The sequence below is a fragment of the Oncorhynchus masou genome, chromosome 8 (genome assembly GCF_036934945.1).
Source record: "Oncorhynchus masou masou isolate Uvic2021 chromosome 8, UVic_Omas_1.1, whole genome shotgun sequence".
Lineage (NCBI taxonomy): Eukaryota > Metazoa > Chordata > Actinopteri > Salmoniformes > Salmonidae > Oncorhynchus > Oncorhynchus masou.
In genome coordinates this window covers 18,760,824-18,775,671 of record NC_088219.1, presented here as the reverse complement: position 1 = coordinate 18,775,671, position 14,848 = coordinate 18,760,824, and the positions used below count along the sequence as shown (strand labels likewise).

At 41.6% G+C, this 14,848-nt stretch overlaps 2 protein-coding genes across 3 annotated transcripts; one reads left to right on the top strand and one right to left on the bottom strand.

Moving 5' to 3' along the window:
• The first annotated feature begins 6,062 nt into the window (after positions 1–6,062).
• LOC135544312 (peptidyl-prolyl cis-trans isomerase FKBP2-like) lies at positions 6,063–10,152 on the top strand. The gene is made up of 6 exons (XM_064971826.1): positions 6,063–6,172; positions 6,630–6,787; positions 7,464–7,576; positions 7,780–7,826; positions 9,272–9,307; positions 9,432–10,152. The coding sequence occupies exons 2-6, from the start codon at positions 6,632–6,634 to the stop codon at positions 9,491–9,493; spliced, it is 414 nt and encodes a 137-aa protein (XP_064827898.1). The 5' UTR covers positions 6,063–6,172; positions 6,630–6,631; the 3' UTR covers positions 9,494–10,152.
• A 76-nt stretch (positions 10,153–10,228) lies between these two features.
• LOC135544311 (protein phosphatase 1 regulatory subunit 14B-like) lies at positions 10,229–14,533 on the bottom strand. Of its 2 annotated transcripts, XM_064971824.1 has the most exons (5): positions 14,418–14,533; positions 14,041–14,249; positions 12,322–12,405; positions 12,078–12,110; positions 10,229–11,851 (listed from the first exon to the last, which is right to left on the bottom strand). In XM_064971824.1, exons 1-5 carry the CDS (start codon positions 14,485–14,487, stop codon positions 11,765–11,767), a joined length of 483 nt encoding a protein of 160 aa, XP_064827896.1. In that variant the 5' UTR covers positions 14,488–14,533; the 3' UTR covers positions 10,229–11,764. The 2 variants fall into 2 exon arrangements, with proteins under 2 accessions (XP_064827896.1, XP_064827897.1); XM_064971825.1 differs by having other exon boundaries at positions 14,041–14,532.
• Between the last annotated feature and the right edge of the window lie 315 nt (positions 14,534–14,848).

The window sequence follows — 14,848 nt, the reverse complement described above, 5'->3', positions numbered from 1 at the left end:
TGCTGGCCATGTGATGTACAGCCAGGACTGGGGGCAGAGGAAATGTATGAGTCTGAATGACTAGAGAGAAGAGACTGGGAGCCCGTATTGTTCACTGAGTTGTAGATGGGTTGTAAAGTGCATATTTTAAATGGGTATGTTCAAATGTTCTATTTTTTAAGGAGGGAGTTAACCCCGGAGATAATCATACCTCATGAGTGTGCTTCCTTGCTATTAGAAATGGGCCTGTGTGGCAGTCTGTCATAAATGTTTGATCCAGTGTCCTGCCCTCCTCCCATTCAGACCTAATTTATCTGACATCGCTCCTCTCTGGCTCCTCCATCACCTAGGCTCTCTGCCCTCCTCCCATTCAGACCTAATGTATCTGACATCGCTCCTCTCTGGCTCCTCCATCACCTAGGCTCTCTGCCCTCCTCCCATTCAGACCTAATGTATCTGACATCGCTCCTCTCTGGCTCCTCCATCACCTAGGCTCTCTGCCCTCCTCCCATTCAGACCTAATTTATCTGACATCGCTCCTCTCTGGCTCCTCCATCACCTAGGCTCTCTGCCCTCCTCCCATTCAGACCTAATGTATCTGACATCGCTCCTCTCTGGCTCCTCCATCACCTAGGCTCTCTGCCCTCCTCCCATTCAGACCTAATTTATCTGACATCGCTCCTCTCTGGCTCCTCCATCACCTAGGCTCTCTGCCCTCCTCCCATTCAGACCTAATTTATCTGACATCGCTCCTCTCTGGCTCCTCCATCACCTAGGCTCTCTGCCCTCCTCCCATTCAGACCTAATTTATCTGACATCGCTCCTCTCTGGCTCCTCCATCACCTAGGCTCTCTGCCCTCCTCCCACAAGTAAACGGTGAAGCCACTTTTGCAGAACATTTCAGCAACATAATTAGTTTATACAGGTGTGGCTCAGGCTCTCTCCCAGTAACAAAGCTAACGATCGCTGGTCCTCTCCCCTCAGTTTTTTGCGCCCTCATAATCCCCTTAATTTGGGATGTTTGTTGAGCTTGCTGTGACGAGGGGGTTCACAGTGGGTTAGTGTATGCTCCCAGCATGACAGAACACGAGGGGGAGGAGAACACCAATTCCCACAGAATGAGGTCAAGTACTTAACTGTCATTAGTATTCTTCATGATTTTAATATCAATCCATTAGCCTAATACCTTAGGCCCAGGTTTCTTTAGAGAAGAAAAATGCCACCTTGGTGCAGAGTTGATTTGTCCATTAGTACAATCATGTTTGTGGTCTAATGAGAGGAGTGGGGTGTTAGGAGTGTTTATCAGACAAAATTGGTACGATTGGAGCAAGGCTTTGATACACAGAACTTTGCAATAGGATGTTAGAATATAGAAATATAGGTCTTCTGTCAGACTTTGTAAACGTTGGCATTGTAAATATTTCACTTTGTGCAATTGCCTAAAGATTTTTTTAAACATGCATGAACAGTATCAGCTACAGCCCTATTTCAGACTTTCAAACAGCCCTCCAATCCCAGACTGGTAATTAGTCACCAGGGAAGGTGACATTATTAATAAAGCTTAACTACCACCATAAATTCCTGCTTTTTTTTTTTTTTTTTATTTAAGAAGAAAATGGATAAATACCACAACAGGCTGATAGATATTAGAGATTACCGGCTCTTATGTCTTGCTACCATTGAATACTGAGTCAATCCAATATCTGAATTTAATGAATCGTTCTTAATATAACATATTTATGTTTGAAGTACATTTTATAAAGCTGTATATACTGATATGATATAATCCCTCAAGGTCTGTGGGATACTTGCAGCTTTCCTATTACGTGACCTGTTTTGATGGGATTTGTCTTGCCACTGTGCCGTACAATACTGTGTGGCAGCATTAAACATAGTTCAATAAGTCTGTGTTTACAACCGAGGTGTGCTTGTTTCCTGGATACTGTTTCTAATAATCCTCTGATTTAGAAATGAAGATGTTACTCTGGATTCCCCCGGGGAAGCCTGAAGTCAAGTCTATGAATTACTCATCTCTAATGTCAGCTCTCTGCGCTCATGCAAAAACAGAAGCCACAAACACACCAACAATATGAATAATGCAAGTATCCCAGCTGTCGAAACGAGGATCTTAAGATTCTGACATAGGGTTGAGGACTGAATTTGTTTTGGTGGTGGAAAGGGCTTGTTTAAGTTTTTAAAGTATATGTCAGGCTACCCACAAACTGTAATTTCTAAATGAAAGCAGTTCGCTGCACATTACGAATTTTCACGATTTGGACATTAATCCACTTTCCAACGCTAATAAACGTGGAAATGTGAGCAGCATTTTGGATTCCGAGTTGAATTAGTTAGGGAGCGTAAACAAAGTACTAACTTTTTTTACATTCAAATTTCAATAGCTCCTTGCTCATGTGACCTACTGACTTCAAACAAGGTTCAGAATGTACACTCAGTGGGCCTACACATTGCACAACCTTTAGTTTGTCCATTTTCATCTCACCCATTTTTACATTCATATTTCAAACGTTCAAATTTCAACAGCTCCTTGGTCATGTGACCTACTGACTCCAAACAAGGTTGAGAATGTCCACTCAGTGGGCCTACACAGTGCACATCCTTTAGTTTGTCCATTTTCATCTCACACGTTTTTACATACATTTTTCTCAATTTTACATTTCAATAGCTCCTTGGTCATGTCACCTACTGACTTCAAACAAGGTTCCGAATGTCCATTGACCCCCTTCTATATTGCACACCCATTAGTTTGTCCATTTTCATTTCACACGTCTTTCCATTAAATTTGTAAACTTTGTAATTTCAATAGCTCCTTGGTCATGGCACCTACTGGACTCAAACGAGGTTCAGAATGTCCACTGACTACCCTTCTATATTGCACACCCTTTAGTATGTTAATTTTCATCTCACGCAAATTTACATTAATTTTTCTAACTTTCAAAATTTCAATAATTCCTTGGCCATGTGACCTACTGACCTCAAACTACTTTCAGAATGTCCACGGACTGGCGGAGACGGGCGCCGCGAGGAATCCAGTGTGGTAACGCGACCGATCCTGGAGAAGCTTGCGGGAGCCCCTGGGAGAGTTCTCTTTTCTTTGTGATGAGCAGGGCGCCCTGGAATGCATTGCAGTTTCGTTATTGTCTGGTGAGCTATCCCTGGCCCTTGAAAATCTGGGGGAGAGGGTGTGAATCTCACACCAGGCCGTACCCGTATCCGCAGCAGGTCTCCAAGGCGAACTGCCTCTGGCATGTTATAGTAATGTAGGTAAGGGAAGTTGGCAAAAAAGACAGAACTTCGGGATAAGGATTGGCTCTAAGGGCTCGGTCGGTCGGATTGGGCTCGAGCTGCGGCTTGGGGAGCAGTCGCTCCATTGCCCTCCTCTTGCCACTATTGGAAGTTTTTTGTGCGGCTCATCTCACGGTCTCTCAAGGGACTGTGTGCGGTGGTTTGAAGGCGGACCGGTGGGGGGTTAGGTCCGGCGGTTGGTGGCGGCAACTCTGGACGTGCGCCGGGACCTTCTCGTGGATCTCCCCAGCTACGGCGCTCGCCAGCCCCACACATTGTAGGTGGGGTGGTCTCCTTTACACTCACTAGACTTGAGGCGGAGCCTAAACCCATTGGCCCCGCAGTGATCGGGCATTGCATGGATCTGGCTCATGACCTACGGAGTGGGGAGAGGTATCTCCAGCTTGTCAGGGGAGGGAGGCGTACATCTGATGTGGGTAGGACAATCCACGCCCATTGATTTGCTGCGGAACCATAAAATGGATGGAAGAAGTCTAGGTTCCCACTGGGCACGGATCACTGAATGTCAACTTGATGAAATTCAAAGGAGCGTACCCACTCAAATCACCCGTGGGGTGACTGTGACCGCCTCATGTCAAAGTGCTGGTAAAGGTGTTTCCTATGGCTCTGTCCTGGAGGGCTGACTAGGCTAACAAATGATTAAAAGGGGATGATTATTTTCTGTTACTTCTTCTGAACATCCGGTCGATGGTGCCGCTAGATACAGCGAGGGATATTTGCTTCTCAAGCCTGTAAGTATTGCGCTGGCACTTGATGTCGATTGGGTGTAAAAACCCAGTTAAAGTCCGCTGAAGGTTCGTAGCGGGCAACTGCCCAGTTTGTAAGACAGAAAAGCCTCTGATGATACCACCGGGCGTGACTCTAATGGATGTCAATTTGATTATATCTGACTGTAACATGCTACCCTTTGCGGTCGCACTCAAACCACCTTTGGGGTGGCTGTTGACCCCCTCATGTCAAAGTGAGGAAATTCAATGAAGTGGGGATAAACGGCGGGACATAATTAAGAGTCTCTTGAGGCAGCCAGATGCCTCGTCATCTCATTAGTGATGCGCTGGAATGGATGAACGAGAAATGTATGAGATGAAAAGGGACAAACTAAAGGGTGTGCAATATAGAAGGATAGTCATTGGACATTCTCAACCTTGTTTGAAGTCAGTAGGTCACATGACCAAGGAGCTATTGAAATTCAAACATTTGAATAAATAATTTAAAATTGTGCGAGATGTTAATCAACAACAAAAAAAGTGTGTGCGATGTGTGTCTATGCCATCGAGTTAGCTAGAAACAGTTTTTAGAAGTTTTAGGAGTAATGATTAAAGAGCTTTGGAAATTAGAACATTTTGATTTGTCACTATGATGACGGTCCCTAACTGCCTTTGGTGGAAGTAAGGAAAACTGCAGGCAAATATCCATTGAATATCCAACCTGAATCTGTCTTTGCCTCAGTAGTCTGAATGTAGAGAGAGAATGAGGCAGGCTGTATATATTTGGTGTGCATGGCAATGATAACCTTTATAATGGTTTCTCTCTCTGTTTTTCTGTTTCTCTGTTTCTCACACACACAAACTGTCATATGAACCCTAATGGAAAACCTTGTTGGAAAATAATGTCGTAATTACGGTTCAATCGAGTACAGGCTCGATTGGTGGGAAGGTGGGTAGTTGTTGAAGACAACTTAGAACCCTTTTGGAAACCTCTTTACTAAGGCTGTCCCCATTGGAGAACCCTATGGGTTCCAGGTAGAACACTCTGTGGAGCTGTTCTACATAAAGCAGTCTACCTGGAACCAAAAGGGTTCTACCTAGAACCAAAAAAGGGTTCTTCAAAGAGTTATCCTATGGGGACAGAAAAATAATCCTTTAAGGTTCTAGAAAGCACCTTTTTTTTCTAAGAGTGTATGTTCAATGGCAAGCTTGAGGAATGTGCATTATTTTGCTGTGCTAATAGTCTATAAGGTAAATAGGTGATTGACATTCCACGAATAGGAAAGAGGAGAAGGTACAAGGTGCTATGCTGATGATTATACGTGTGTATTCATTCACATTATGCCTGTAGAATAGGAAACAAAAGTGAATTATGTTGTGCTTACTGGATTAAGTTAAATTGGCATTCAGACAAACCTCCGTGATTGAACTTTTGTAAACTACATTACAATGGATGGCTCTCATCTGAAAGGAGGCTAAAAGTGTCCAGGAGGACTTTCAGTCAATATACTGCTATTGATCATACACAGGTAATCACATTCCTGCATAGCTGCATTTTGTGTGTGTGTGTGTGTGTGTGTGTGTGTGTGTGTGTGTGTGTGTGTGTGTGTGTGTGTGTGTGTGTGTTTGTGTGTGTGTGTGTGTGTGTGTGTGCACGCATGTGAATGTGTGAGTGCACAACAGGGTGGTGGGAGAAGCTATAGGAGGACAACCTCATTGTAATGGGTGGAATGGAACAGCATCAAACATGTGGTTTCCATGTTTGATACAGTTCCATTCCAGCCATTACAATGAGCCCGTCCTCCTATTGGTCATCCCATCAGTCTCCTCTGGTGTGCACGCATGAGTGTGTGTGATGAAAATTTGATTTGATAATTGTGTGTCAAATGATCATTCAAAAATATTGTGCTCCTGTTTGTTATCAATATAATGTAGCTACAACATATCGGTCTGCTTTCGTGCTTTTATTCCATCACATACTTTGCCACCACCTGCCGGACAGTTCAATATTAGCTATTTTCTCTGCTAGCTCTGAGAACGGACCAATAGCATGACAGAAAATCATTGCGTAGACATATTTGGGACATTCATTCAATCACTCGGCTTCGGAAAATTTGGAAGCACACCGACCATCTTTTGTGTTTTATTAAATTAAAACACTGGTAAGCTTCTTGAGAAATTATTAATGACTAGCTTTTTGAAACGCATGAAGGCTCAATACATTTTTTGAGGAACCTAGCTAAAGTAATTGGCATAACGGATATCAGATACTGGCACAACAGATACTAGCTAGCTAACGTTAGCTAACGTTAAGTTAACTAGTTTGCCCCAATCGTCAGGCTTGAGGCTTATAGTTCTATGTAGCCATATAACTATTAAACATATGTTTATGTTTTGATAATGACAATGAAACTCACACACATATGCTCCCATTTATGATTGAATCACAAATAGATTTATAGATGTAGTTAGCTCAGCGACACAGCTTCCATTTTATTTTTCCTATCATGCGCCCATTGATGATGACGTGTAGCAAGTTTATAAACTACGTTAGGTTGCCAGATGGAAGCCTATGAGATTTGCACTCTGTCTTAACATTAGCTCTCATGTGTACCCCAGCAATGAGGCTTTGTCTGCTGTTTGTGGTCACTCTGGTGTCCCTGGCTCCGGCAGTTCGCGGGGGCGACAAAAAGAAGCTCCAAATTGGTATCAAGAAAAGAGTTGACAACTGCCCCATCAAGTCACGTAAAGGAGATGTGCTGAACATGCACTACACCGTGAGTAAAAATTGAGATGCTTCTCCATTTAGACACGGAATGAAAAACATGTCCTAAAGCAGTATATATTTTCATTTTAGGCCAAGATGTACTGTTAAGGAGTGTAGGCTAGCTTTACTAGCCGACTTCTAAGACCCCATTATATGTAGGGCTGGCTCTGGCTGCCAAAACAGTCATAAAACAGCCAAATACTTAATTTAAACGTGAATTGTTTCTCAATTGTGGTATGGTTCTAGAAACATAAAGCCCTCTACTTTCATATCACATCAAAATAATTGTACAAATGCAAAATATACACTTACTATGCAGTGGCGGTCAGTGCTGTTTAAGATCCGATTTAAAAATAATAATGTGCATGCTCTTATTTCTATTGGATGACTGTCATTCATATTCATTTCACCTAGTTCAATTTATCAGCGATAGGTTTAGGCTACTACTTGATACTTTGATTTTCCATATACCCATCATGAAGTTGCTACAACCTAGCCTACGAATGCAAGTTTAGGTACATACAGGTCTTAGGTACAATGTAGGTACATACAAGTCTAGAGAGAAATTTCATGTGATGCACTGCAGTTCTAGCTAGCTGTAGCCTATGCTTTTAGTACTAGATGAATTCTCTGATCCTTTGATTGGGTGGACAACGTGTGTTTAGTCAGTAACTGTTTGTCTGCAGGGAAAGCTGGAGGATGGAACAGAGTTTGACAGTAGCATTCCAAGGAACCAGCCATTCACCTTTACTCTGGGAACCGGACAAGTCATCAAAGGCTGGGACCAGGGTCTGCTCGGGTTGGTGCCTGTTTTTTATGTTCCTCCTGTTGACTACTAGTGTCCTCATGCATTGGATGATTGTGAGGACTTACATTTGCAGACCGTGTAAAAACTATAGTGATGTTCTTTTGGATATATGGTGTAAAAAAACAACGACAACATTGATTTCTGACCCCTGCATGCAAGGTTCTTAATCCATCAATCCCACTTATTCTCTTTAGAATGTGTGAGGGAGAGAAGAGGAAACTGGTCATCCCCTCAGAGCTCGGTGAGTTTTCCCACTGATACTTCACATTTCACTGTCCTAATGACCACTGATACTTCACATTTCACTGTCCCAGTGACCACTGATACCTCACATTTCACTGTCCTAATGACCACTGATACTTCACATTTCACTGTCCCAGTGACCACTGATACCTCACATTTCACTGTCCTAATGACCACTGATACTTCACATTTCACTGTCCCAATGACCACTGATACTTCACATTTCACTGTCCCAATGACCACTGATACTTCACATTTCACTGTCCCAGTGACCACTGATACTTCACATTTCACTGTCCCAGTGACCACTGATACTTCACATTTCACTGTCCCAATGACCACTGATACTTCACATTTCACTGTCCCAATGACCACTGATACTTCACATTTCACTGTCCCAATGACCACTGATACTTCACATTTCACTGTCCCAGTGACCACTGATACTTCACATTTCACTGTCCCAGTGACCACTGATACTTCACATTTCACTGTCCCAATGACCACTGATACTTCACATTTCACTGTCCCAATGACCACTGATACTTCACATTTCACCGTCCCAGTGACCACTGATACTTCACATTTTCCCAGTGACCACTGATACTTCACATTTCACCGTCCCAGTGACCACTGATACTTCACATTTCACCGTCCCAATGACCACTGATACTTCACATTTCACCGTCCCAGTGACCACTGATACTTCACATTTCACCGTCCCAGTGACCACTGATACTTCACATTTCACCGTCCCAGTGACCACTGATACTTCACATTTCACCGTCCCAGTGACCACTGATACTTCACATTTCACCGTCCCAGTGACCACTGATACTTCACATTTCACCGTCCCAGTGACCACTGATACTTCACATTTCACCGTCCCAGTGACCACTGATACTTCACATTTCACCGTCCCAATGACCACTGATACTTCACATTTCACCGTCCAATGACCACTGATACTTCACATTTCACCGTCCCAATGACCACTGATACTTCACATTTCACCGTCCCAATGACCACTGATACTTCACATTTCACCGTCCCAGTGACCACTGATACTTCACATTTCACCGTCCCAGTGACCACTGATACTTCACATTTCACCGTCCCAATGACCACTGATACTTCACATTTCACCGTCCCAATGACCACTGATACTTCACATTTCACCGTCCCAGTGACCACTGATACTTCACATTTCACCGTCCCAGTGACCACTGATACTTCACATTTCACTGTCCCAATGACCACTGATACTTCACAGGCTTCACCACATTACTGCTGACTGAATCTAGGTCATTTTTTATTTTATTGCACCTGTTTAGAGTTATATTAACCCATCCATTATTACTCAAGATAAAAGTCTTGCCTTGTAGTCCATTTTCCTACACTCTCACTGTTCTGATCTCTCCATTCACATTACTTATTTTGTAGGATACGGAGACAGAGGAGCACCTCCTAAGATTCCAGGTAATTCAGATATTTCTCCAGATCTACCACTGGCTTGCTCTACAAGTCAGTCTGAGGTAACCATGTCTTTATTGTGAATAGCTTTCCACCATATTAGTTTGTAACTACCCTGTGTCTCCAACAGGTGGTGCCACTCTCATTTTTGAAGTGGAACTACTCGGCATCGAGAGGAGGTCTGACTTATAGTGAACATTAACTTGAAACAAAATAAGCTGCCTGTTGGTGCTGTTTTTAAGTCACTGTGGCTGCCCTACCATAACTTCTTCCTTAACTCCTACTTACCCAAGACAACGCACAGGGGGACTGTTTCTCTTTAGCATTAGTCGTTGCACTGAAATACTGTATAGTGCTAAAAGCTGTTGAAGATCCTACTTAATATAGATACTATTCAACTATAGCTAACATCATATGTAACTGGTACTCCCTGGTGAATTTGAACTTCAATGCCTTAAACATTATACATTTTTGCAAGCAAATAATAATTTTTAATTCCGCATTCAAAATGGCCCCTTCCATCATTCCAGTGTTATGTTTTTCTAAATGTGAGACCAACTAGCTCTTTGACTTAAATGAATCGTAATTTTTGAGTATTTTACTAGCCTGATAAGTATAACTTGCTGGGTACGTATCATGCTGAGGGAACTAGTCGAACAACATACATGCACTATGGTAGCACAAGATAAGCGATAGTGCACTGTTCAATGAGTTTTTAGGCTCTATTGAATGGAGTATTTGTCAATGAATTTTAGTTTTGGAATCCAATTTCACTTCATTGGTATATAAGACTTGACCAATGTTCATGTTTCAGTTTGTTTAAATTGATTAAAGATATTTGGATTTTCAAAGTGTGACTGCTAGTGTTTTTTTCCTGCAAGATATTTAGCTACAGTACATTACAATAACATCGTAAGTGCACGCAAGTCAGAGTAGGTAAAACACGTATTGAATTTTAATAAAAATGTAACAAATTGTTAAACAGCACCATTAAGTATTGCTACATTACGTCACTACAGTTTTGCAATCACATCTTAAACACACACACCACAGATTATGCAGTCGCCTACTGTACCTCCAGCACTCTAAATGAACGCAGTAACCCAGTTCATGATTTAATTCAGTCTTCAACGTGATGCAGGTTCTAGGAGATGCACTGCGAATCTGGTAGTTAAAAGCCTGCCCAAAATAACATCTCAATGGCGTCCAAAAGATTAAGGAATTATAGTAATGAGGTGTAACATGCGGGCACAGCGAAATGCAGGACCAATTGTCATACTTTTCAAAGACATTGCTTAATCCACAATAGTCGATACAGTCATTGCTGTAGTCTTCTAAGTCCGAAGTCCTTTTCGCAGTGCTTACTGTATGGTTAATGACTTAAGTGTTTTGGGTTTGAGAAACAAGTTGAAAGGCCTTCGCTTTATATAGTTTTTTATCTACTTGGGTCAGGTCTGAGAAACAGACCCACCCCGTCACTCTCAGGCACCAGGGTGGAGGATATGGAGGGGGAAACAGTTGAACCATATGTTATAGTAGTACTCAAAAGCATTCACTGTAGTGACAGTTCATGTCATGGATTTAAATGGGCTCTAACCCTAATTTGCAAATGTTTTCCTGTGTTTTATAGAGTCAGTCATGCATTATTCCCAAAATGTATATTTAACAAAAAATGTGCGCAATGAAAACGCGTAGGCTACTGATGTTATTACAGTGCCTTGTGTGGCATGCTGGTGTTTGTCTTTGATAACTGTCCACACTTGCTCATGTCAAAGGTGTAACAGAAAGCATAATTTTCACTCCCAGTAGTCCAGTGTGAAATGTTGAAAAGCCCTTCATGCTTCCCTTTCAAAAAATATATTAGACAGGTGATGACAGTGCTCGGCTTACACAGACTTAACTACCGTTTCCCCAAATAAACCATTCTCGAGTAACACTTTGCTTCTCTATAAATCCTAGTTAAAATGGCATCGTAATAATGACATGGCTCCAACTATTACCAACCATGGATAGTTCACTATTTCTAGCTGTTACTATACATACAGTGATGTTGACTAATCAACTAACCAAAGAGTTACATTTGTTAGACTGCATAAAGTTGCATCTGTAATGACTCACTATGAGCTGTCATGAGGTTTATGTACTTGCCAAGCTTTGTTGGTGACTTATAGCTCAAGTTAAATGTTGTCATGTTCTTCCTCCATGTCATCAGTTTATCAATGCTGTACTATATTCTGATATTTGAACACTCATCACTTACTACTGTATATGTTTAACATGATTATAAATCCACAAATAGTTTTAACAAAGACGGAGACATAGTAATCCCTGCTGCAGAGATTTGATTGGTCGATCTTCTTCCCTCTACCAATCCTGCTGATTGAAGGATTCTAGGTGCTGAGGGTTTCTAGCTGGGTATCCCTGTGTAGAACTGAGTTGTAATCAGTTGGGGTTGTTCTGAGGCTAAGGAGAAGATTTGTCATTCTTTTTGGGCGGAGTGCTGAGTTTCTGCAGACCTTTAACCTTCTCTAGGAGAGCCGTGACAAAGTCCTGCAGTAAATGAACAATGGAGGGTGATGTGAGACTGAACAACTGTTATCATACATGTTACTGTATAACTCATTTATTTGAGAAACTCAGTCAAAACAATGGATGGGAAGTTGGTTCCAGACAGTTATTTTCAGTTGATCAGTCACTTTAATGCTGGGTTTAAAGCTTAACAGAAGCAGAATAATAACAGAAGCAGATAATAATCTTATTCTAATTTTGAACTTACATCTGTAGGTTTATAACAGTCAACCAGCAAACCCTGCAAAACAGTACAAAGTGAAAGAGGAAATTAACTCCATTAGAAGAGCCGAATCCTAACTTGAAATCAACATGGGTAACTGTAAATGCATGTAATGATATGGGAGATTTCCCATCAAATTTTGAGATTGACCTAAAGTAAGGATTCAGCCATCGATACAAATGAACAATAATGGATTTGTATTCAATATAGAATAGGGTTTAGCGGTCACCTTGACCCTGGATGCCCGGTCTTCATCAGTGGGCATATCCAACAGCTCATCCACATCAATCTCCAACTCTGGAATCTCCTCCTCCTGAGAGGCAAAGGCAGTGAGAGAGACAGTGATGGTGATAGACAAAGACATAGACACAGAAAATATAGAGAAAACAACAGAGTGGGAAGAGTAGAAAAAACTGTATTGAATATATCAGACAGCCTAAGGATCAAACCAAATATTTTTGCACAGCAGTCTCACCTCTGAACATCCTCCATAGGTCCCCAATGTCCCTAGCTTCCACCCTCTGCTTCTCAACACAACAGGATGGGCTGAACCCCCTATGGTGTGTACTGATAACAATACACACAGACTTCCTGACTGCTGTCTACTCAATTGAACATGACTGTTTAGAAGTAGACATCCCTATAGAAATACAACATTACAATACAATCTCCAGTTAGTACATTGTATTGCTGTTTACATGCCTATAATCTACAGCCCAAGGACCTAGTCAGGAGGTCAAATAGTAGTTACAAGAGCCCACACTCATATAACATAGGCTAATCAGAAAACACTCAAAATCTCCTCTGACTCTGGCACAACCCTGAGTACCAGAGTTGCCTAAATCAAAACACTGATAAATCACATTCATATCTCCCACTATATGTCACCCTCTGCTCCAGCCAAGGTAATTATTAGTTCAATTAGCCCTTTACTAGTCCAGTTGGTCTCTCTGAGGACCATGTGACATAGGTAATGGTCAATGTCGTTACAGTCCAATAATGTGTAATGTGCCGGCGCTGCATGTTACTTCTCAACCTATAATGTTAACCATGTTGTTCCCAACTTATCTGATGCATAGGTGCTGCTGAGACACCTTTATGTGAATAGTTCATGTGTTATTGTGTGTCAAAACACCTGATCAATTCAGTTTTCAAGGTTCCTAACTCTGGTTCTCTAGTACCCCTGACAAGCACATCTGATTAAACTCGTCAACTAATCATCAGGCACTCAATGAGCTGAATCAGACATGTTTGTCCAGGGCTACAACATACATGTGTACTGTCAGGGGTACTCGAGGACTGGAGCCAATGGACTCTAGACATGACTAAGCGGTGCTGTAAAAATATGTTGTTTACAGGGGTCATCTGTGAAGATGATCACCTCATAGTTGTTCATGCAGAATACATCACACACATGTCATGCAGTATGTGCCAGCACATTTCCATGAAGAAGCAGAGAGTGTGGGGTGGGATATCTATCCATAGTCAATTATATTTCCTTTGTTAAAGACAATCAGGCATTGCCATTATGTAACATTTGAAGTGGTCATCACATGCTAATCCAACAGAGTAGGCAGGCTGTACTGTAATTGCTTTGCAGGTGCAGTAGCCATAGAACTCAGTGCCAACCGGCCTATCCTCCTACTTGTCAATACATTATGCACACATTTTATTGAAACAGCACATTCGTTCCCTCGCTACCTGAGCAGACACCTAATTTATTCAAATGTTTAGTACAGTATTACAATTGTGTGGCCACGCCCTACATTGTGTCTGTAATTCCCACTCATATTTGTTTATATTATTGTAGCCCCTAGGTTTTAATATTAATGCAATCCTATAGCCTACATCAACCCCAATCAAGGTAGAGATCATTGAAAACAAAAATAAAAAACGAATGGGGAATTTTTTTTACTGTAAACAAATAATAGATTGTGTCATTGCCTACCTCACAGTCGTATAAATCCGTTAACTGCTCAATTATCCACTCCTCTAAATTGAGTCGCTTCCTCAGCTCTTTTCTATCGTATTTCACGGTTACCCGGCCTTGCTTCTGGACGACTTCTGAATCATCGGTACCGGGAGGCGTTTGGAAATAAACCCGCGCTTGGGCGGTTGAATCCTGGCTTGTTAACGTCGCCATTGTCCTATGTCCGTCTAGATAAGACCGGTTCGAAATTAGATGTGGTTATTCGACGTGTATTTCTTATCAGCAGTTTAAATACTGGGTATGCAATACGCTATTGTTCTCTCTGACCGAAGTTGCATTGTATTTTCCAAAATTACTGAGCTACTCATTAAAATAATTTAGGCTGGAATACTCACGCAAATACTTCAAACAGATTAAATTATCGATTACAGGCAGGTCAAAAAAATAAGTGAGCATACAGAACATTCACCTCCTTCAGCTGTAGACCTACAGTCTTATACTGGTATAGGCAAAATTGTTGCACAGTCCAAATCCGGTATTAGGCCCTGTCACTTGGTACATTCTAACACATCGTTATTTACCAAGTTAAATATAATATGCATTTAATTGTACCTGTAGCCGAAAAAAATAATATAGATAAATCACATGGAAATAACTCTTACGTAATGCATCATTGTAGACTCCCAATCGCCATATTTCTATTTTGGACTATCCCAAGTACCAAATGTCAATGATTATGAATCATGCACCTTTACTTCAGCTTTTTATGGATAGGCCACGCCATTGTGACCTATATTTTATTCGGAAAGTATTCAGACCCCTTTTT

Bases quoted from the DNA above. Each gene is read 5' to 3' on its own strand.
- LOC135544312 (XM_064971826.1), top strand. From the start codon at position 6,632: ATGAGGCTTTGTCTGCTGTTTGTGGTCACTCTGGTGTCCCTGGCTCCG. The intron at 7,827-9,271 runs GTGAGTTTTCCC...CTTATTTTGTAG, and splicing joins GGTCATCCCCTCAGAGCTCG to GATACGGAGACAGAGGAGCA. The intron at 9,308-9,431 runs GTAATTCAGATA...TGTCTCCAACAG, and splicing joins AGCACCTCCTAAGATTCCAG to GTGGTGCCACTCTCATTTTT.
- LOC135544311 (XM_064971824.1), bottom strand. From the start codon at position 14,487: ATGTTCTGTATGCTCACTTATTTTTTTGACCTGCCTGTAATCGATAAT. The intron at 12,406-14,040 runs GTAGGCAATGAC...TTTGCCTCTCAG, and splicing joins CGGATTTATACGACTGTGAG to GAGGAGGAGATTCCAGAGTT. The intron at 12,111-12,321 runs GTGACCGCTAAA...ACTGTTTTGCAG, and splicing joins ACCGGGCATCCAGGGTCAAG to GGTTTGCTGGTTGACTGTTA.